The 24273-nt window shown below is 38.6% G+C and overlaps 1 protein-coding gene across 2 annotated transcripts in view; it reads left to right on the forward strand.

Moving 5' to 3' along the window:
* Nucleotides 1-24273, forward strand: part of rc3h2 (ring finger and CCCH-type domains 2) — a 44760-nt gene that overhangs the window by 173 nt on the left and 20314 nt on the right. Inside the window, exons 1-7 of one of the 2 annotated variants that reach the window (XM_036595842.1) lie at nt 1-59; nt 9922-10225; nt 13064-13181; nt 14733-14966; nt 16572-16747; nt 22601-22801; nt 24102-24234. The exon at nt 1-59 is cut by the window's left edge and continues 173 nt beyond it. In XM_036595842.1, the coding sequence (XP_036451735.1) occupies nt 9995-10225; nt 13064-13181; nt 14733-14966; nt 16572-16747; nt 22601-22801; nt 24102-24234 (1093 nt within the window). In that variant the 5' untranslated portion in view covers nt 1-59; nt 9922-9994. Of the gene's footprint in view, nt 60-8460; nt 8646-9921; nt 10226-13063; nt 13182-14732; nt 14967-16571; nt 16748-22600; nt 22802-24101; nt 24235-24273 lie in introns of those variants that run through there. The other variant, XM_036595844.1, reaches the window with a different exon arrangement.

The following is a 24273-nucleotide window of genomic DNA, read 5'->3' on the forward strand; positions in this document are numbered from 1 at the left end:
GATGATAATGATGAAGATAAAGAGGGTGCTGATGATTTTCTGCTGTCACTGTGCTTAGGGTAAGTGAAAGTTGCCACTCTGTGTCTGCCAGAGTGAAGATGGCATGGGTGCTGTGCACGTAGCCCTCAATATGTGGCCATACACGATTGTGCAATTTCAGTAATTTAGTAGCAGCGAATGCACGTGCATATAGGCCTGTGTATGTGTTCACTGTATTTAAAGGGGAACTCCACCGAGTTTTCAAACTTTCTCTATAACACATACATATATAATACATACGTTTAAAAATGGTTCTTTAGGGATTATTTAGTAAAGACAATGGGTCTGTATAGAACCATGAACACTCAACGAACCATTTTGCATGCTTAAGTTGTTCTTTACATGGTGAAATGGTTCCACAGATTGGTGGAGAGCGTGTTGTATATGGTTCTGTGTAGAACCTTTTTGAAAATTTGGTCTATATAGCAGCAAAAAGGGTTACAGTGTCAGGCTTGTACCCGTATCTTATTCAAAGAAAAATGTAAAAGTATGAAATGTATGTAGAACTCATGGTTCTAAGTGAATTCAGAGTGGTTTGGTATGAAATGCTCTGTTCTACGTAAACTTGTCCAGTCAGAATTGTTCACAGTGGCAGTGATGGGAACCAGACATCTGAAGAGTTTAGTGCGTCCTAAAAGGCACGTGGTTAAGAATAGGGTACCTGATGCCCAGTTTCGAGATCAGATCAAAAAATTATTTTTGTAATGCATTCATGGTGAAAGGGTAGAAGTAGTGAGTTCTAAGGCAATATAATCCCCAGTGTAACTATTTTACCATCGTCAGCATTACATATAAAAACTCAGAAGACACTTGTACGTTCACTGGTCATTTTAGATAGTAAATAAAATGCCTATATTTGAGTCTTTTACATTGCTACCCCTGGTTACTGCATCACCACCACTGTAAGGAAAACCTAGCTGGTAAATTTTCTCTACGATGAACCATTTCACCTCAAACCATCAGGAATGACTTTGTTTACATCTCGATTACTGAATTATGAAAATTTTAAAAATCGTTGGAATTCCACTTTACATGTAGATGTGCATTAGTTTCAGAAAACTGTTGTTTGTTCATGAACATTACACCCTTGGTTTGGCTGTAAAAATGGTCTATACATGCAGCTGATAGTTTGTAAATAGATGAAGTTTGATTCAGAGCTTTGTGGACCCACCGTGTTCCTATCTGAAAAGTCCTGCACAGGACTTTGCCTCAAAAAACAAAACAAAAACAACAAAAAACAAGACACTCAGGCTAGTAGGCTTGAAAAGCAGTTTGGATTGAAATCTAAGCAGTTTCAGACAGTATGCATGAAATTGCTTGTCTTACAGGAAAAAAGTGTTGTACTTTTCTCATATGACTCTCTTTTTCCAATCATACGAGCCACATAATAATTGAGGTTGAAGGAGGAAATGTCCCTTTGTAGCAAAACGTCTAGCTGCTTTTTGAGTTTGGTTTCACTTTCACGTAAATAATGTCTTCTTGCAGGTTATGAATGCTCTATTATCTTGTTATAATATTTGAAAAAAAAATGGATAAGAGAAAATTTCAACATAAAACATAAAACCTTTTATTGTCCTCACAAAATAAGTGTTAAAAATAGTCTGATCAAGTTTGAATTGATGACATTAAAAATAGAAGAGAAAGATTCCACAATGCCAGGAAGACAAAATATCATAGGCAGCAGATGACAGAAACAGACACTGAACTTTATATTTTCTTACTTTTTCAGCACACTTTCTTAATAACATTTGTTACCCTCTAGAAGCTCTTTTCACCCTAGCTATAAAATGCGATTTCCACCTGTTTTAGACTCGGAAACCTAGCTGAGCTGTGCATTTTTGTTCTTCAGTAACATTGGTGGAAACGTTTGTGATTTACAAAACGGATGTGAACTGGATTTTCATGTACTGAAAAAAAAGTTTCTTAAAGGTTGCTTAAAATTTACACAATTCAGTTGTGTTTATTGGCTCAATATTAATGAAATATGTTACATCAACATAATTACTATATGTAAGTTTAACTGAAGTTGGTGTAACATTTCATTTGTGTAAAACCACTGTACACATTTAAATCATGTAAATTCAATGTAACTTTTTTTCACCATAGGTGAGTAAGCATGTCAATATTTATAAGAGTGTTTTATTGTTTTAATTGTGTTTACAGCCATTTTTATTGCACGGTCATCTTTGTAAAGAGGTTTGGAGTGTTTAAACAGCAGGGGTCCTGATCCGTCCCCTTTTAACCCTCATTGCTTGCTAGCAGCTCAACACAGAGTCACAACATTTTACACACAGAGAGCCAGTGTTCTATATAATCTGATAACAGTTACGGGGCAGATATTTTATTTCATTTTTTATTTGACTCTAATAATGAATAATATTCATGTTGCTTCCCATTCCGTGTGTGGAATGGCCACTAGGGGGCCTGGAGAAAGAGGCTACTTTTAAGACTTATTTAGTAACTAAAATTAGTTTAAAATTAGTAAATTAGTTTTCAGGCTGATCTGTAAAGTTTGGAGTGAGGTGTGCGTCTGTATATTGGCCCTTATATCTGGAAGATATCTGGAAGGAAATCATATGGTACAGTGATATGTGGGATTTTCCCTTTCAGGATTGTAAAAAACCCCTGACTTCATGGGTAAAAGTGGGTAACGTTTGTATAGTTGTAAAAAATCACATATTTAGTTAATGAAACCGTTAAAATCTTCACAAAAGAGTGTTACACCTCATATTAGAGCAGTGTATTCATTATATTAGAGCAAGCCTCTGTGTGTTATGTATTGGCATCGATACATCCACGTAACTGTAGTGACTGTACATATCTATAGGCAGTATCCTCAGTGGGGCTTCAGACCTGTGTGTTCATTTGCACTGATAGTCAAGACCAAAAAGCTGACATTAACCAAAGAAGAGAAGTAATGTTTTATCTGACCTGTATTTAACCAAAGCAGTCACTTCATTTTTGCATTCCAGCAAGCAGCAGCAGCATCTACCTACTTCATTTTTTATTAGGTTTTATTATAAAGTCCTGATGCTACATAGAAGTAGACGTGTACCAGCTTTCGGTAAATCAGTATACAGCAGGATTAAACATACACAGTGACGTTATTGTGGACGCTTTCAAATAGACGTGCATAGCAGCTCTGCTTTCACACGCCCCCACTACACTGTCATTCTCTGATTACGTGATACAGCTCTTCCTCTGAGAGAAGCTTGTAAACAATCACAACAGCACGGCAGAAGGAGGAGCAGACAGAGAACTTTTTCCACCCTCCAAAAGGTGAAAACTTGCGTCTCACCCAACTTGGAGAAGGAAAATGTGCTCAGTCTCACAAATACATGTATGTTTGCTGCATGTGTATGAAGAAAAAGCTGTGAAAGAATACCAAACCGTATTTAAGAATCCGGTTTTGTTTAACCACCAATAGGCTGCTAGACGAATCCAGTAATATTCAGAGTTAGTGTTAGTTAGCTAGTTTACTTAGTTTTAAGTTGAAGTATTTACTGAAGGAACTGTAAACCTGCAGTAAATAAGAAAAAAACAAGAATTCTAATATATACTGAGAGCCAAACTCATCTTAGTATTCTCTTTACGTAATTGGGTATTTAAATAAGGCATGTATGGTTTGGAATAAAAATATTTTTAAATTAAAAATATTTAATGTTTAAAAAAAACAATAAAAAAATATAATATTTTAAAACTACTAAATAACCTTTTTTTTGTAATAATTACAATCGGATATTACAGTTTTCTATGTAGGATGTCAGTTACATAAAAATGTCTAAGGCTCTTTTACAGGCTTAATTTATATCTGTGTCTGTGAGTTATGAAACTATATACTTTCATGTAAATTATATATAAGTAAGTAAATTAATAAATATTTAAATACATGTATAACAAAGGCCTGGTCTGCTGCCTGTAAGTTGTGATTTACATCTGAGCCTTTTTGCACTGATAAGTCGCACTACAGCCTACCAGTGTTTTTATGTGCTCTGGCAGGAGAACAGCAGCGAAAGATTCTTTAAGAGTTTTTTAAGACTCAAACCAAATGGTACTGCCCCAGCTGTGCAAATTCCTTGAAAGTCTTACTCACGCATACTAGGATACACTTAGCTCTTAAAAGGGGAATTCCACCAAATTTTCAAAATTCTAGCATTATTTAAGCACTACAATATGAACAAAGTCATTCAGAGTGATTTGTTTTGAAATGCTCCATTCTATAGAAATGTAGCATCAGAATTGTTCACAATAGTGGTGATGGGAACCAGATGTTTAAAGCGTTTAATAGTTTTAAATGTCATCTCTCAGAAAGTTGCTGCATGAAGTGGTTAGGCATACATTGGCTGATGTCTGGAACATTCTTTTACATTGGCCAAAACCACATTCATTTAAATACATTAATGGCAGAGAGATATATGCAGGGTTGTTAGGAAAAGCAGTCCCCAAAGAAAACTTCCCCCCCCGATTTACCTCTACCATTTCCGTATTGCATATAAAACCTTAGAAGACATGTGTAGGTCCACTGGCCATTTTAGATCAAATCAAATGGCTATATTTAAGTTGGACACATCGCAACCTCTGGTTCCTATCACTGCCATTGTACAGAAATCCAAGTCAGTAAGTTTCTCTACAATTAACCATTTCACATGAAAACTCTCTGTATGAATTTGTTTACATCTCAATGACTAAATCATACAGAAATTTTGAAAAATTATGTATAATTCCCCTTTAAGAATTTCAGTGAGAGTTTGCCCTTTTGAAAGGCAGGATTCTCAGCAGGATGATTACCAATTGTTATTATTATTAGCTAGGAGTTGCCAAGTGAGTAATATAGCCAACTGAAAATATGTTAATGTTAATTGTGGATGCATGTTTAGTTGCAATAACAACTTCATTAATGGCGCTATATTTGATTAAATGGAAATATCTGGCGGTCTATATATATATATATATATATATAAAAAATTTTTTTGGAGTGTGTCTCAGTGGTGCTCTGTGTGTGTGTGTTCATGTTGATGAGGGTGTGTTAGAGTGGGGGGTGTTGGCCGTGCAGGGACAGGATGTTCTAACACAGCGGTCGCAGTCCTGTTGCAATGCACTCAAAGAGCCAATCTGGAAATGGCGAGACGCCTGCACCCCTCATCCCCCCTCACTCCTGCACCCAGTACCCTTAACATTCCTGGGGCTCAGGTTCTATATCTGCCAGCTTTGAGGGGGTGTTGTGGGGGGTCTCCCATAAAACACAAGCAACTGTCTGTCAGGGGTGTCTCGCTTTATGTCATACTTCCTCTGTGTCATTTTGAGGTATAATTAGGACCACCTATTAATGGAAGGGATCATTTATTTACTTGGTTGTTGTTTCATGTAGTGCTGGGCAGTATGGTTAAAAATTGGTCAAACCCTGAGAATGGGTATACCTCCAAAATGTTATATATCAGTAGCAATACCAATTGCTGTAGTTGTTTCAGTACCTTCTTTTCGGTTACTAACTGAAAGTGGGTGTGGCTGAAAGTCACTGTCAACATGGTTTAAAATGATATGCCCCAGAAAAGTGCTGTCCTGTGTTCTAATCAGTACACGTATTTATATATATATATATATATACATTAATTAATTCATTTCAGTAGTAGATTAATGCTCCAAAACAGTAGCATCTTCCAGGCAATGTAAACAACCCGGCACCAGTGGCAGTGGCGAACAGCACCATCAGTTGGTTTGTTTCAGCCACTTGCAGGAGAACAGACCACTTTGCTTTTTTCGACCGCTCATTTTAGAGATCACATTTTACAGGTGGTACTCAGATTGTTGGAGAACTCAGGCTTTCATCTTATCATAGGTAGATCACAGACAAATCATGTTTAATATTTAAATGTTTAGCACTAACATTATATCTGTAACATACAGCTATACCTGTGCTAGATGCCTGTCTAGGTTGAGCTCCTGAAACAGAACTTGGACAAGCATTTGGCAGATGCTCTTATCCAGAGCAACTCACAATTTGATCATTTTACACATGTAGGTGAAAGTAGTGTTAAGAGTCTTGCCCAAGGACTCTTATTGGTATAGTGTAGAGTGCTTGCCCAGGCAGGGATTGAACACCAGTCTACAGCATAGAAGGTAGAGGTGTTACCCACTACACTATACCAACTATATGAGTTGGCACGGTCATTTTTGTTGGTGAATTGTCTTCAAATAGGAACGTGAGTAGCTGCTAATGCGGGATTGCTAACTCTGATCGCAGTACTTTGGCACCTGATGTGTGTGTGTGTGTGTGTGTGTGTGTATATATATATATATATATATAAAATGCATTCATGGGGGAGAGAGACATGCAGTGTGCCGTAAGGCAAAGTAGTCCCCAAAGAAAATGTACTGTTTCGTATCTGTTAACTTTTTTACCATCATCACCATGACATGATAAAAGCTTAGAAGACGTGTGTAGGCTCACTGGCGGTTTTGGATTTTAAAATAAAATGACTATATTTGTGTTGTAGACATTGTGACCCCTGGTTTCTATCACCACCACTGTGAAGAAATCAGTCATTAAGGTTTTCTACAATGAGCCATTTCACACCAAAGCCCTCTGAATGACTTTGTTGACATCTCAGTGATCAAATTATGCTGAAATTTGGAAAAATCTGTGAAATTTCCCTTTAACTCAGTGTTTATTTGTGTCCAGCTAACTTACATGAATGTTCTAGGTATTAATTTAACACTTGGGATGCTGCTGTGTACAGGCTGGTAGGTGCGAGTGAATTTTTACTTCTCATTTTTTGACATGCATGTGTAATGTAGTGACTGTGTAACACTAAACATTTGCTTGTTTAAGACGAGGCCTGTTGTACCCAAATTTAGAGCTATCTGGATACAGCAGACCTACCGTTTGCGTTAAGTTCACCATGCTTTATGGTTTTAGTCGCATGCACTGTGCTCACAAGACAATGTACAGTCACTTCCTGAATATTTGCCTACGCTGAACTTTTGAGTGATGTTTTGTTTTGCCTTGTATTTCCATGACATCGTCTAGCATCTTAGACTGCAGTTCAGTTTTGATATTGTAAACTTCAGTTCTGCAGTTCAGTTCTCATATTAACGGGCAGTGAAGTATAACTGTAATAATGAGATCTCTTCTTATTTCTGTTTGAGTGCAGCCTCATGAAATGGACTCAGCATCATATTGCAGTTATACTGCCACATGTTGCTGTATGCCTGAAGTGGTGTATTAAAAACACGTGCGCAGTCCAGGCTTTCCGTTTAAATATCTAACATAATGTCTGTGATCCACCCATCATAAGATGAAAGCCTGAGTCCTCCAACAGCCTGAGAACTATCTGAAAAATGTGATCTCTAAAATGACCATTAGACAGCTTGTTCTCCGTTATGCACTTTTTACTCACTGTTCAGAGAGTCTTTAACTCCAAAACAGCGCTCTCTCCAACTGCATCTCTCTTCTCTATTTTCTTTGTCTCTTTTGCTCTCTTTCTCTCTCATACGTTTTACCTTTTTTTCTTTTTGCCTTATTCTGTTGCTGTCTTGTTCTTTCCTTATCTTTCTTTCTCTCTTGTTCCCTCTCTGTTTTTTTATTTTTTTTACTCTCTTGCTCCCCCTTGCTGCTCTCTCTCTCACTCTCTTTCCTTTATTTCCCTTTCTTTCTTTCTCTATTGTGCTAGTTCTCTTTTTCTTTCTCTATTGCTCCTTGTCTTGTTCTCATTCTTTCTTGCTCTCTTCCTTTCTCTCTCTCTCTCTCTCTCTCTCTATTTTTCTCTTGCTCTCTCTCTCTGCCTCTTATCTTGCTTGCTCTCTTTCATTTTTCTTTGTTGCTTATTTTCTTTCTTGCTCCCTCTAACTTAATAATTCTTTCTATCTTTCTCACTTTCTCTCTCTCTCTCTCTCCCCCTCCTTACTCTCTCTTCCTTTATTTCCCTTTCTCTTTCTTTCTCTATGGTGCTTGTTCTCTTTTTCTTTCTCTATTGCTCCTTGTCTTGTTTCACTCTTTCTTTCCTGCTCTCTTCCTTTCTCTGGCGTTCTCTTTCTCTCTCTCTCTCTCTCTGTCTATTTTTCTCTTGCTTGCTCTCTCTTTTTGCCTCTTATCTCACTTGCTCTGTTTCATTTTTTTGTTGCTTATTTTCTTTATTTCTTTCTTGCTCCTTCTAACTTAATCATTCTTTCTCTTACTCACTTTCTTTCTCACTTTTTCTTTCTTTCTTTCTTTCTTTCTTTCTTTCTTTCTTTCTCGCTCTCTCTCTCTCTCTCTCTCTTTATTTCTTTCTCTCTCTCTGTATTTATTTCTTTCTTTGTCTCTCTTTCTCTCTCTAAACTCTGTTAATGAGGCGTCTGATTCCGGAGTCCTACAGTGCTGCTCTCCTGTGTGCCTGTAGGGGGCAATGTGTTTAACCTGCCCGCCCCGCTGGTAAAGTGATAGAAGAAGAAGTTTCCCTGAGCTCGAGCACGTTTCTGTCACATGTTCAGTAGGTCCGCGCGCGCAGGGGTGTGTGAGTGTGTGAATGTGGGGGTGAAACTCCTCGGTGATGTTAAATTTAGCAGCAGCGGGGACGAACATGAGTGAGCTCGGTTCTGTGGATCGGCCGTGCAGCGCGTGCGTGTCGGTGAGTTTCCTTCAGAGTGCAGTAAATTCAGCCTGAACTCCGATCAGAATCTACTGTTTAGGCCAATCTGGAGTCAGATGCTTTTTTTGTGTTATCCCGCTCCACCTTAAATGGTGCAGCAGTTCTCACGACGCCTCAGGCGCCAGAATGGAGCTGCTGCACCATTTAAGGTGGAGCGGGATAATTCGGACAAGAAACTGGACAGTAGGAAGCCGGTTTCGGCCTCATACTCTAGTCGGGTGAGTTGGTTGATGTCGCGTTAGAATTACTGTAGGTATTATTATTATTACTGTTCTAACAATAGTAATAGTAGTAACAGCAGTTTATTATTATTATTATTATTATTATTATTATTAACGTTAATAGTAGTAGTAGTGGCGGCGGTGGCACCACTGAGAGCTTTGTGCACGTGGTCTTTAATCTCTTTTCTCTCTCTCTCTCTCTCTCTCTCTCTCTCTCTCTCTCTCTCTCTCGACTTTCTTTCTTTTTCTTTTTCACCCCTCTCCTGTTCTTTCTCAGTTGCATGCTCTCGCTCGCTCTCGTTCTTTGGCAGATTACTCTTTTTGTAATTAATCGCTTCCATAGTTGGTGAATACTGTATGAGATTTGGCTAAAATCCCAAATGTCTCCCAGCTCATGGTTAACCAGCAGCTAATATAGCAACGTGGCACGAGGCCTGCACTGCTTACAGGGAAGCAAATGTGGCTTCAGAAGTTTCTCTACGACGAAATAACTGTCTACTTAACAAATACCTTGAAGACCTGCATGTATTATGCAGGGGAGGCTCAGGTGTTAAGTTTGTAAGAGTTAATTTAGGACCACTCAGACGCAAGCACGTTGTCAACTAGTCATTTTGTTAAACAGTCTTTTCTCCTACAATTTATATTTTTATGAATCTGTACACATCTCTATGATCAGAATTGTCAGTGCGTCATGAAATCTCAAATTTAATTTGAATGATTTTGATTATTTCAACAAATTATTGCACGCCAGTGGAATGTAGATATTTTTTCTTTCATGTTTGTAAATATTCTCTTTATTTTACCAGAGAAAAAACCTAAAATGTGCATGTTTTATTGAAATATTAATTTTCTTGAATGGAGGACTAACTCAGTAAGAATTTCATTGTGCGTGTGACAGTAAAACTCTTGAATCTATTATGATTAATTCACAAATGTATGCACTTGAATTGCTTTCAGATAGGTGTGTAATTATTGAATACAGTTAAGGTTTTTTAACACTGGTCTTATAATAGCAGTGTCTTGTTTCTCTGCAGGTGTGTGTGAAGCCTTTGGGCGTGGCAGCATGCAAACTCCCTGAGCACTTCATCGCCCCTTGTAGGTGACAGGATGCCTGTGCAGGCGGCGCAGTGGACAGAGTTCCTGTCCTGCCAGATCTGTTACAATGAGTTTGATGCCAGCAGCCACAAGCCCATCAGCCTGGGCTGCTCGCATACCGTCTGCAAGACGTGTCTGCACAAACTGCACCGTAAAGCCTGTCCGTTCGACCAGACCTCCATCAGCACAGACATCGACCTGCTGCCTGTCAACTGCGCCCTGCTGCTGCTTGTGGGAGCTCAGGTGAGAAGAGGACTGAGGAAGAACTTCGCTATGTCCAAAACATTGCTGTGTTATGACATGGTGCACCATATTATTTTATAGTAGAGAAGGTCCAGTGCACTCGTACAGTCCTGTAAAAGTCCTGCAGTAGGTAGTGTAAATACATTGAGACTTACTGGACACAGAATCCCTTAATGTGCTGTGGCATATTCAGTGGAATGTGAGCAGTGTTAGTTACAGAAGTGTTTTATTTAATCGTATATTTGGTTCCTCTTTAAAAGACCACTAAGTAATGTAAGAGTGCAGTATTTCATACAGTACTTCAGCATTTTTCACGTTTCAGTAGTTATTGTGGAAATACATGACATCAAATAGGATGTAATGATTGGCTGGACTCTGCAAAATCTGCCTAGCAACCAAAATGCATTTTGATTGGTCATATTTGGGCCAATACTTTTAAAGAAATTAGCAAAAAAAGTTACCTGTGTCATCAGTTTGTGCCGTCAGTGTTCCATACGCCAGCTTCCACAGAAGGAGCAGTTTTCCGTACAGTGTTTAATCTGTTTTTAAAGAAATTAATTAATATAAACAATATCTGCAGTGAGGCTACCACGGGGGAAAAAGGCTAGTAAAGTGAGGCAGAGGTGTGAAGCCACGCAGCTGCAAGGAATCTGCTAAGGTAACTTCGCTAACGGTTTAAACTCATGTTTAAGACCAAGTTGTAAGTCTGTGTTTCATGGTGCTAATTCATTGTTAAGTATTCGTTGGAGTGTTAAATATGATGTTTAAATGTGCTATAATACATTTTAACTGGCAGTGAAAGTTTTCCCCATCCCTTTCATATGTGTCCCCACGTTTCCCCACCCGCTGTTTTTGGGTCTCGCTGGGGGACGGTCACTATTTACACACATTTCATGTCCAAACTCAGCTTGGACGGTCTTGCCCGCCGTTTTTTGATGGAAACAAGGATATATGACACAGTCTCAGATGTATCATTGATAAATCAATGGTTTTTATTACACACATAGGGAAAGTTGCAAGTGTATGGAAAACTGTGCTCTTACATTACTCGTCTTTTTGTGGTTTGCCATTAGCCTCTGAATGAACACTGGTGGTATGCCCTTTTAAAATACCTTTTAATACCTGTTGGAAGCGCATATGTGATGTAAAACTGTTTGAGGCTTTTTTGCCATCTTGTCTTGTGTGATCTGAAAACAATGAAAGTAGCTCACTTATATGGTTATGAAGATATTGCAGTGCGCAGTTGTCAAGGCTCCACTTAATAAATGCTAAACCAGCTGTCTAACAATTGCAGTGTTAGTGTTGCTAATGAGGAGAGAGGTGCTGGTTAGCATTAGCTTAGCTAGCACGATAACAGCTCTGCTCACCACAGTGCAGTTAATTAATTAATTGCAATTAAATTTTTACAAATTAAATGCAATTAATTTTTCCCATAACAACATATTCATAGAGCCAATGTCCTTATTTGGTCATGACATGACTGCAAAGTAATGCACGACCTCAGAGGTCTGTAGTGCTGATGACTTTCCATTGTAGGGAACAGTGGTTAGGGGGCTGTTTCACACTCAGGGTGTTTGTAGGAGGGGATGCTGGTGAGGAATAAGAGGGGCATTCTCGGAGAGTGGGAGGGGGGCTTTAGATGGAAAGTGTGTCACCTGTTCTTCAGTGTAGTGTATGTATGTGTGGGTGTCTTTTATATCACTGAGTAGTTTGTGCGTGATGTATGTGTTAATATGTGGAAGTGGTTTGTGAGCTGGGACTTCCACAATTCAGCCTCATTTTATGAGGGGAAATGAGAGTAACTAAAGAACCTTTTTACTGAATGGTTCTTGAAGGAACAATTATTGTACAAGAGCTTTTATTTTTAAAAATGTAATGAGAAACAGTTATGGCAAGCTCTACCAGCTGATTGGTTTTTCACCAACTGTGTATGTGTGTGGTGTTTTCGGGGCTGTATAGTCCTGTATGTGCGTAAATTAAATTTAAGTATGTTTGTGTTTTGGTAACTGCATTGGCCATGTTTATAGGGGGGACGATATGGCAAAAATATAACATCACAATGATTTGATATTTTCTTGATACACAATGTGCATCACAATATTTGAGGAGTTTTGTTCTGGAGCGCTGTATACAGTCGTATGCAGAACATGAAAATAAGTTAACATGTCCTCTGCAGGGACTCAAATATTATTTCTTCTTATTTTAGTTCACTGTTTCTTTTTATTTGCCAAGTTTAACAAATGATGAGAAAAAAACTAAATATAAAAAATGTGCCATAACTTTTGCACATTCTACATGTTTTTGTCTTTTCCTCCCCAATATGTTACGTTCAGAAAATAAACAGTAAATGTGCATTTAAATTTGCCAAAGTGTATTCTCTGTAGAGGATGTGCTAACTTTTTTTACTTAAATCAGCAAAACACGTAATTAGACCAGGGGCACGGTTTGTAACAGTTTTGGTTGTGATGAACTGAATGGAATATTGGCTGACGTGTAATAAACACATTTTTATTTCTTCACCAAAGGTGATGTTACTCGTAAAAGAGCTCTGATATTTCTTGAAAGTGTCAAGCCGACTGTCAACGATGTCATGGAAAAAAAGAGAATTCTTAAGCAATTTATAGTGTTTTGGAAAAAAAAAAGCCTTCATTTAGTTTTTCTGACGTTTGATAAGTTGGAACAGAAAAAAAAAAAGTCATCAAAAACAATGAGTGCATTGTTTCTGTATTTGTTTCACATACTTCTGCCCACTCCTTGGATACATTACATTAAGAGTTCCTTGAGGTAAGTTTAAGATGTTTACCTGGATAAGATGATCATTATTATATCTATGCGCAGGTTCCTGAAGGCCAGAGTGTGTGTGTGGGCAGCACTGAGGACACAGAGCATTATGAAGTGTGTAAAACGTGTGTGGAGGAGCTGGCTCTCTACCTCAAACCTATCAGTGGAGGAAAAGGTAGCGGTTTTTTGTATGTGAGAGATAAAGTGTCTTGCATGCTTGCAGTTCTGTCTGCCAGTGAGAGTGTGCCACATTAAGTGCCCTTTTTTTGTAGAGGTTCAGTGGACGTGTGTGCAGAATTGAGCGTTTCCTGTTTTCCACTGTGTGCGGTTGGGGTTTGTGCGTCAGAGATGGCGAATAGCAAAGATACAGCGCGCTGCAGCCGGCCGCGGAAAATGTGGTCTCGTCCAAAATTCACACTTCAGACTTAAGAGCAGCCTTAATTTTTTAAAGTCAGTCCTTTTGTTCAGTAGAGCAGTCACGATTAATTGATTAACTCGATTACCAAGTCATGGGTTTTAAAAATGACCCTCTCAATGAATTAGCAGCGATTGATTAAGGAATTATTGCTGCAGTGAAGACCATTTGTTTAACCCTTAGAACCCTCTAGAATTGTCATTTCACAATAGATTTTTTCTCTCACTGCTCTTTCTTACCTTAAACAGCCTTACACTGCTTACAACTGTACTGTTTAACATTTTCTGAAAAAAAAAAAAATTAATTTAATTTTCCTGATGTTACATTTGCAGTAAAATGGCATAATTTTGTTACCTGTAAAGACTTATTTTCACTGAGAAAATCAACATAATGTCTTCACAGGTCTGTCCAAATTTTTGCATACAACTGTGTGTGTATGTATGCTAGTTAATGCTTAGATGTAATATTACCTCTTTTATAGAGGTTACAAAGAGCCCCTGGTGTATTCTGCCTGTTGCAGAGCAATTTATTAAGAACATGCTACAAAATGCTTTGCAAATTAGGAACACATCCCCTGTGTTTTTGGTCGTGCATCAACACAGAGCTCCAGATAACCTCAAAACATTTGCAGGATCTCCTGTCTGACTGAAGAGGTAGTTTTGGTGTCTTTTTATAGTGCAATTAGAAAGCTCATTCGCTGTGCACAGCAGACCTGTAGCCTCACTGTGTCCCCATTTGTTGAGTAAAGGCCCCATTTCAGGATTGCCTCACTGTAGCCTCTTAAAGCTAAGTCAGGAATTGGTGTTACTGTAGGCCCGTTACTGATTACACATCAATTCATCTGTATCAGCTTAACCTTTAGAAGGCTGGCATTTATTGTTGTTGTTTAACTATGCATTTGATTTCTATTATTTCAGTATTTAAACATTTATTACATAGTAAGTCATTTACATTCTGTAGTGCAAGTTCAAATTATGCTAAAATATCTCCTATTTGTGAACACCAATGTGTTTTGGACTGAAAATATAGAATTTACATTTTCAACAGAAATTCCTTACTTGTTTCAATTAGATGCAAGTGAGACATAATTCAGATACAATTACACCATGTTTACTTGTTGCCAGTGATCGCCACTTCTAAGTTTTAAAACATTTAAACAAAATTGTGGCCATGGTTGCTTATTGAATACTTCTTGTTAGTGTAACATGCACCAGGCGTATGTTTAATAATGCTGCTGATGATAATGACCATCTTGAACTTTTAAACATGGACTGTAGCTCAGAGTTCTTCTCCTTATCCTCTCTCTGTAAGGTGTGGTGGCTCTGAGTCCAAGCACCCTCAGCAGACCCATGCAGAGGAAGCTGGTAACACTGGTGAACTGCCAGCTGGTGGAGGAGGAGGGACGTATGCGGGCGGTGCGAGCTGCTCGGTCTTTGGGCGAGAGAACAGTCACAGAGCTTATCCTCCAGCACCAAAACCCCCAGCAGCTTTCTGCTAACCTGTGGGCTGCAGTGAGGGCGCGAGGCTGCCAGTTCCTTGGGCCTGGTGAGTCTAACTGCACATGCTTGGGAATTTCTTTAAGTTTTGACCTTTAACCAGTGGTCCCTAGGCCTGCTCCCTGGCCTGCATGTTTAGGTGTTTTCTCCAACACATCTAATCCAACTCACCAGCTCATTAACAAACATTTTGTGAACTGAAGTGGATGTGTTGGACTAGAGAAAGTACCAAAATGTGCAGGGCAGGACTGTACTTACAACAATAACTTCATGATCAAATCATGATTAAATATCTTTCTACTTTGATTAGATTCCGCACTTTCGGCAGAATTTCACTGCTTCTCAGTCAGTTGCAAGTAACAAATAATTAACGTAAACTTAAATATTCTAATAAGAATGACTTTTTTTATAGGGGTGTAATAATAGTGATGTCTTTTGTGTTGTGATGATACGTACTGTGACTTATGCATTAGCTTTAGGCTCACATCTTAGCTCATGGCTAGCACATTAGCTTAGAAATCTATGAAATTTTAAATGAAGTTTTTATATGCTGCTGAGCAGCCAGGACTACACTGTGGCATCCTAAGGTCTCACAAATGTGTAATTTTTTTTTATATTGTGTAAGTGCTCTTGTACACTAAATTAAAACACATTGCAAGACCCATATTGTACCTTATTTTTATTTTTTGTCCTTGATCCATTTATGACGTGGTTTTATGTGCCAAAAAGTACATTTTTACATGACTATTTTCCAACCTTTCTCCATCTCAACCAAGTAGACTGTTTTTTGTTGCTGTACCTTTAATATCAGTATATGTAAATGAGCCTAGTTCTGATAGACTGCCTTTCTTTGATTTAAATTGTCGTCTGAGTTGGAACATTCTGTGTAGCTTTGCTGTGAATGGGCAGGGCTAAAGGACAGTGGGCTGAATAGATGGATATATGTAAATGTGATGTTTTGTGTGACATCACACCACAGGCTGTTTTTGTTTTTTTAACATGTATGAGGAGTAAATGCTCAGTTTTGAAACTTAAACAGTATTTAGTTACTACATAAATCTCATTCATTTAAAACATGAGATTCAGATATGGCTCCTTAACATTAGCCATATTTCCTTCTACTCTCAAGTTTTGCTGTAGGAAAAAACATTGGGTTGCTGTATCAAACTATATAGTTTACTATATAGTGCATTTTGTGAGTTGTTACACCCTTATGCTGTTATCACCAGCAATAACCACAAATGCTGTTTTAAAAACGTATTTGAACATTGATTGGTAATGCGGTCGTAGGACCAGGTTTGGGAACCACTGTAGAAAATATTTTCATAACGTTTGCATACTGTCAGCAGAATACCAAAAACCAGGTGTGGTAGAACAGGGATGTCATAGACTTCATAGACCTCGCTGTGGTGAAGCTCCAGGCTTAGATAACTTGGCTAGAAATAATTTTTGATCAGGCTCTGTAACGCTGCTTGGTGTCAATGATGATTACTCTTAGGGCAGATTCTGAGTGGGAGAACACCTCTCACCTGATCTCAAAAATGAGTTTTTATAGTCTGAGAACACCAGGCATAAGAGTTACCCACATTTTACCTGAACAGTGTTTGTCTCAGCGCTAACCTCTTTGTGCGTATGTTCATGTTTCATGTTTCAGCGATGCAGGAAGACGCACTGAAGCTCGTACTGCTAGCTCTTGAGGATGGCTCTGCTCTCTCACGGAAGGTTCTGGTCCTGTTCGTGGTCCAGAAGTTGGAAGCTCGCTTCCCTCAGGCGTCTAAGACCAGCATCGGCCATGTCGTCCAGCTCTTGTACCGTGCCTCCTGCTTTAAGGTTTGTTCCAGTTGTATTAAAACTAATTTTAAGAAGCTAACAATGCTGTTAATATCAGAGTATAATTTAATCTGGACATAATTAAACATTCCTGCAGATTTTGTAAGTCAGTGCTTTACTGATTCATGTGATTGTTATCCATTTTTGTTCTTCAGAATATCGCAGAAACTGACAATAATAGATAATAAAAAATATAATACTGGCTGTATCCTGTATACTAAATGTCCTGTGACTTTAAAAACTCAGCCATGCTCTTTAAGGGGAACTTAATTGTTTTCCAAAATTCTGCACAATTAAATAATTAAGTTGTAAACAAAATCATCCGGAGCTGTTTGACGGGAAGTACATTTTGTTCATGGTGGACAGGTGCATAAAGGGAGTTGTGGTCCCCAAAGAAAACATTTTTTTTTTTTATTGATAAAAATGAAATTCATTTTTATCATTATCAACTTTACATATAAAAACTGACATGTGTAGGTTCACATATTATTATTGATGCAAAATGACTGGTGAACCTACACGTGTCTTAGTTTTTATACGAAAAAGGGCTATTCTGAGGGCTATTGATTAAAATAGCCCTCAGAATAGCTTTCATCTTTGGGATTTCTACGAGTGCGGACCACAGAACCTTAATATTGGCCTGTTTTATCGACCAAGTGATACGTTGGTCAAATCTCTTGTTCCAGGTGTGTTGAGGAACATGTACAAGACATTAGGTCAACTAAATGACAGCCAAATATGCACATTGAAGTGAACTTGCTAACAATAAATTAAAAGGTCTATCATGTTTTCCTCATCGTGGTGTTTGGTGTAGGATGTAAACGTTGTTAAGGTTTCCAGATGTACCATTCACTTCTCAGTACATTCAGTCCATTTATGGAAACTAAGTGGGAAGCAGCCCGTTTTTTAAATTCATTATTTTTGTGATGTCATGAACACCAACAAAATCGCACATTTAACTATTCAACTTGCGTAAATTTAGCACCACACATTGATCCTGAAATTATAAGGAGTGTAAATAAGCAGAACAAGGCTTACTTACATGTTAAAGGGTCCCTATCATGGAAAAACAAATGAGTTTGATGTGATCTATAAACATTGCCAAAAAATCTAAACATAATGTTCTCTCCACAGTCCATACTAAACTGCAAAAACAGCCTGTTTTGAAATGTGATATCAGAAAACTTTTACATTTATATGTCTGCCCATTCATGTTACAGTAGTTTAGCTCTGCCCCTTCATGCTGAAGTTATAAGCAGTGTTTCAGCCTGGACTGCTTTTTGAATGAGGCACAATACAGAGCAGCCAATCCAAACAAAGCTCACTTACCTTCATCGGTCTTACAGGCACAGTAACAAACATCCATTGTAATTTGAAGAGATAATGAGAGGTTGGAAAATGATCTAAAATGAATTATGGCTGTGTCAAATACATGTAATGTATAAAAAAAGCTTATGAGCCATTTAAAAGCACAGTAAAATGGCCTGTTTAATTCTCAGGTATGAAAAGGGTTTTGAAATGGTCATGTGAAAATAAAATGACTGAAATATGGTACGTAAACATAAGTATACCTGGGGGGGATAAAGTACAAGAAAAATGTAGGATAAGGGACCTTTTAAAGCTAATAGTCTTTAGCTCACATTACACCTTGAGTTCATGCCTGTTAGTGGTTGCTGATCTTCATTTATTGTTAGCCAGTTATCATTAACAGCATACTTTACCTTCTAATTACATCTGGAGAGTAAACATGCTGGTTAGATTTAAACACGTGTGAGTGCGAACACAAAGGTGGAAAGTCCTCACTGTCCTTTCAGCAGTAGTGAGCCTTGTTTAGAGCTCAAACAGCCATAACAAGCACCATTCATCACTTTAGTTTAATCCCCTGATTACATGCTAAGCTGGACAGTTTAGCAGAGAGATGCTTTTAGCTTATTTGGTATGACTTCGGTATATCAGGGGTATAAATAGAGGGATGCAGTACTCACTGGGGGTGGTGTTAATAATGCCTTAATCATGTATATTAATTATGCTGCTTGATTAGCTATGAAATGCAGCTTTGAACATACGTTGTCAAGATAAGCTTGATGTGATATGGTAACAGAATAGCTCTGAAATCAACAAGACCAAGTCACTCGATCTCTGTGTTATGTAAGCACGTATGTTGGGGACAGTTAGAAAGCGAGTGTTAATTGCGTGCTGCTTTAGCCTGTAAGCACGGCATGCTTGGCAGGGCAGGAATGCTCCCCTTATTTCAGGATGCACCAGTGCTCTATATTTGCGTCATACCAGCAGCAGTTGTTATGGGCCTGCTTGACTGCTTGATCACAGGGATGGAGAGGCCAGTTTGACCCATTAATTTTCTTTATCCTCATATGAAATCTCTATCTGAAATTGCCTGAGTGCAAATCTGAAGAAATTTTTCTAAGTCAACGTGGGGTTTAAAGTGAGTTTTTATCTTTCAGTGTATCGTTAAACTTAGTTCTTTTGTCCCATGGGACTTCTGATTAAACTGAATAATAGACATCCAAATTTGGTTGTGAAGAAAAGTAGGACATGAATGGGTTAATGCTTTGCCTGAAAGGTCACAGTATGGTCTGTTTACTTTTGAGCCTGTTACAAGAAACAAGATCTTTTTATCTTAAAGTTTAGTAAGCAAAACTACATTCTCCTTGTCAGTTAACATAGACATTATTTGCCATTATGGCTACCGTCCTAGAAATTGTGAAGTCTGAATCCTTTTACATAAACCATGTGATTCTGCTGATTGTTAGGATTTGCTGCTCAATGCTGTCACACCCAGCATAGAGTTCCTGCCCACTCTAATAAACGCTTCTACTCACCCAGCCTTCATACTTTCACCACCACAGCAGCCATTTTACCTACAGATGCATCTGGAAGACCAGACAGTGCAAATCAGCAGTGTAAGGTCATGTTTCACAAACACTAACAGTAGTTTAGTGGTTAATTCAGCAGACACTTTGATGTTAACACACTTTCGGTGGGCTAATTGGACCATGTTCTCTCCTCACTAAAGCCGGTTGGGCAGATAGCTTAGCTAACAGACTCCAATAATAAGAAGAGAGAGGCGTTTTACTATGTCTGTTACAAGCTTCAAGTGTGTAGTCTCAAGAGCTGCTATAAAATGTAAATATGTCATTGTTAGCTTGGTGCTAACATAACATTAAAAACCACAAACAGTATTTTGCATTATTTTAGTGGTTGCAGGTAAACAAAACCTACTTACAAAGTGAATTACAAGTTTTCTGGAGTAAATGTTTGGTTGTGTACATTTCACGGTTGTCTTGAAAGAGCACAATGAACAACGTTTAACTGGAGAAAAGAATGCAGTGTCTTGGTAAAAGGAGTAGTTTGGTTTAATATGCTAATCTTGTATTAGAGTTAATGAAATGTGGTAGCCAGCGATTGCCAGTTGTAGCCAGTTACGTAATGCAAATGGGTGGCTAGTAGTTTCATCATGGCTGTTCATATCAGCCCTTTGAAGTTGATTGTTTTTGGGAACTCCACTCCCTGTGCTGTAGTATAGCTGATGCTAGCGTTGGAATGCTAATATAGGTGTGTGCGAGAAGCTGTCGGTGAGCGAGTTCCTCAAATAGACTGTTCCTTATCGAGAACATTTCCTGAAAGTACACAGGCCATGTATGTCACAGATCGCCATTTGTTTATTGTTAAGAAAATGGTTGTTCATTAAATGTCAGAGTTGAGGAAGTGCAGGTGCACATGTTTGGTGTCAATGATGATTACTCTTAGGGCAGATTCTGAGTGGGAGATCACCTGATTCTCTCACCTGATCTCATCAATGAGTTTTTGTAGTCTGAGAACACCAGGCACACTGTACTCACAGCACTGAATCATCTAGAACTCCAAATTATCCATAAAATCTGATTTGTATGATTTATTCTGGACTAGAGTGACATTTATTTTAAACAAGAGACAATGCATTATTCCGTTTTCCTCCTTTAAGTAAAATGTTGATCAGCCAGGAGATGTTTGGAATCTGAAGTTTGCTTCTTCATTTATGTGATGTGTTGTATGTATTTGAATATAAACCTTGTTCACCTCAGCAGTAGATTTCCAGTAGATTTGTCTGTGTTTTTTGGCCATATGAAATATTATTTGTACTGTCTGTACGTCTTTCCATTTTTATAGATATTTAGATGTCATACAGTGTTAGAACCAACATAGCCAAGTCAATTTAGATTACTTTATGTGGTGTGACCATAAGGGCATGTGCTTTTACCCATTTGACCTGTGAGTTTGGTGTATTTGGTACGAGTGGAAGAGCTGTTTTTGAACCTATTCCTGGTCCTCCCAAGAACGGTGGTCTGGTGAGGTCCACAGCATGTGTGGAAACTACCCAGCTCTCAAACTGCATAGTAAGTAATATGAAAGGTTTGTCGCATTAGGCTGGGCCTACGCTATATGATGTGTGTGTGTGTGTGTGTGTGTGTGTATATATATATATATATATATATATATATATATATATATATATATATATATATAATATATATATATATATATATATATATAGATATATATAGATATAGATCCAGACTTCAGGTTAGTCTCTTTACAATTTCTTCTCAGCTCCTAGTTTGTAGTGAAATACAGGGTGATTCAAAGATTTATCCGATTTCAAAGCGCAATATTTTTTACAACCGTGAGGCGCCTAGGAACCAATCACATACCAATTGAAAGACGGGGTCATAGAGTTTCGAACTGTCATCGGAAGATGGCTCCATTCAGTCTGTGAGGAGATGGTGACTCCTGAGCAGAAAGCGTTTTGCGTTCTCCACTTCAATAAGAGTGAATCTGTCATAACTGTGCAATGTGATTTTCATCGGCAGTGAACCTCCAACAGCTCAGAGCGTTCGTTGTTGGTTCCACAACACTGGATGATCTCCGAAATCGCATTGAAAGAGCCGTGAGTACAGTGACACCCGACATGCTAAATCCAGTATGGGATGAATTTGACTATCACATTGATGTTGTCCGAACAGCTGGAGGAGGTCATATTGAGCACTTCGTAATTTTTAAAATTATATAATAAACTTTATGCTCCCTTAAACCGTTTACAGTTAACTGCACTTTTCTGTAATGATTTACAACTGAAATACATCATTTGAAATCAGATGAATCTTTTTAAAATCACTCTATTTCTTCACGTCTCACTGTGATATCAGCACTTCTGAACCCCAGATTAATCCCCAGTTTGCGCTTTCTCTACACATAAAAGCATAAATAGGCCCGCCCCAGTAAGTTTAGCTTCATTTGTGTCCTGTGATCTCTGAGGTGATGTAAGAGTTTGAGTTCTTATTCAAAGCCGAAACTCGTTTTGTGTTGTACTCACTTTTTGCCCAGTTGTCTAGTGTGAGCGCCCTCATGACAAAAAGACAAACTCTGTGACAAACTGACGTTAAGTCTGTGATTCTCTTTGTTTTAGAAATCTGTTAAGATTTTAAGTCATGTAATGTATGCCCAGCTTTAGTCCCTGTTTCAAGTTTTTAAATGGTTGGGAAGGAGACAGAAAGTGGTGCCAGTGCTTACGCTGAGTGCATCAAGAAAACGGTTCCTTGTTTGCAGGTTCTTGTACAAGGTCAAGCCACACATCCAATGTAGCATTGAGTGTAGATTAATTGTCTAAGTGAGAAGTTAACACATCCTCTATGTAGAAGAAATATAAATGAACATCCTCTTGTTAGCTACATTAGCATCCTAGCACCAGTTCAGTAGTAAAGAAGTAAACTTTGGTGAAAGAGTTGTTAATGTGATTTTGGGCTGATTTCTTTAAATCTGTGTGAATTCACTTCTCTCCTTTCCCCTCCTCCTCAGGTGACAAAGCGTGATGAAGACTCCTCTCTGATGCAGCTGAAAGAGGAGTTCCGGACATATGAGGCTCTGCGGCGGGAACATGACGCTCAGATTGTCCACATTGCCATGGAGGCGGGGCTTCGCATCTCTCCTGAGCAGTGGTCATCTCTTCTGTATGGTGACCTCGTCCACAAGTCCCACATGCAGTCAATCATTGACAAGGTACGGCCTGCCTCCTTTCATACAAACTCCTTTATCCTTAAACACTCCTACACTACTCAGAGACAGTCAGCCATTTACAGATTACTCAGCTGCGTATTTAGTGGTGGCTGATGACTCATTTAACCAGTCGAGGTTCATTAAGCCTGCTTTGAAGTTTGCTTTGTTCACAAGTCAGTTATGTGGCTTTGTTTGCTGCAACGGCAATTTCTTACGTCCTCCTTTTGGCCTTAAAGAGCTTCCATTTTTTGTTCTGTCCCACATCCTCCGCATTCACTCTACGTTGTGGTGTGTGTGCGTGGTTGGTGTCAATGATGATTACTCTTAGGGCAGATTCTGAGTGGGAGAACGCCTGATTCTCTCATTTGATCTCATCAATGAGTTTTATAGTCTGAGAACACCAGCTACTGTATTGTTGCTGTCATAACAGAACCTCATAAGTAATGTTAATAATTATTAACAGTGAATTATAGTAGTCCTAGTATATAACATATAGGCCCAATCCCATTTCTTATTTGTACCACTCCTCTTTGTTTTTGAGTGCCACCTGGCCCTTGGAACTGAGTTACAAGGGGTAGTGGTTGAAATCTTCCCCTATGAAATGGGACCCTTGAATAAAGAAGAACATTACTTCGTTAACAGGCTACTAGCGGTGCTCTGTAGGCGACCCTGTCAGTCTGCAGTGATAGCAGAGGAGGGTAAAGTTCAGCAACCTCACTGGTGATCTTTAATTACATTTAGGGCATCATATGCCTTCAAAGGAGGGGGATGCAACAATGATTTATTATCGTCCACCGCTACCAAGACATTAGCATGCAATTAACGATTTTTATGCTTGTTATGAAGAAAAGGACCTTGAAACGTTACATTAAACTAAACTACAGTGGCTACGATGGTTATCGTTATTTAACGGAGAAAATGCTCACATTTTGTGGGATGTGACATCCTTTTTATTCCTTTGCCTTTATTTAGCTGTCCCCTTTGTTCAGTCATACTAATTGTCTCACAGTAATTCTGCAGGTGATAGTGTGTCTGAATTTACATTAACTTCCAGGCTTACTGACATTGTGTGTAACTATTCATTGACCAAGAGAAATGGACCAAAATTACTTAAACAAAAGTAACATCATTGTACACTGAAGTTACATTTTTTCTTAATCTCTATGAACTCACAGTTTTGGACATATGAGGTTTTGTTATGACTGCAGAGACACCTAAGTTACATGCTATGTGTTTGTTGGTTCTAACAGCGCTTACATATAAATCAAGTCCCATCTCTTCTTTTCTCACATGCTACTGCCAGCTCCAGTCCCCAGAATCCTTTGCAAAAAGCGTCCAAGAACTCACCATAGTCTTGCAGAGAACAGGCGACCCAGCTAATCTCAACAGTTTACGAGCTCCATTAGAGCTGCTGGCTGGTATTGACCATAACCCAGGTAAGTGTGCACAGACGCATGCACTAGGACTGCACAATA

Source organism: Colossoma macropomum, unplaced genomic scaffold (genome assembly GCF_904425465.1).
Source record: "Colossoma macropomum unplaced genomic scaffold, Colossoma_macropomum, whole genome shotgun sequence".
NCBI lineage: Eukaryota > Metazoa > Chordata > Actinopteri > Characiformes > Serrasalmidae > Colossoma > Colossoma macropomum.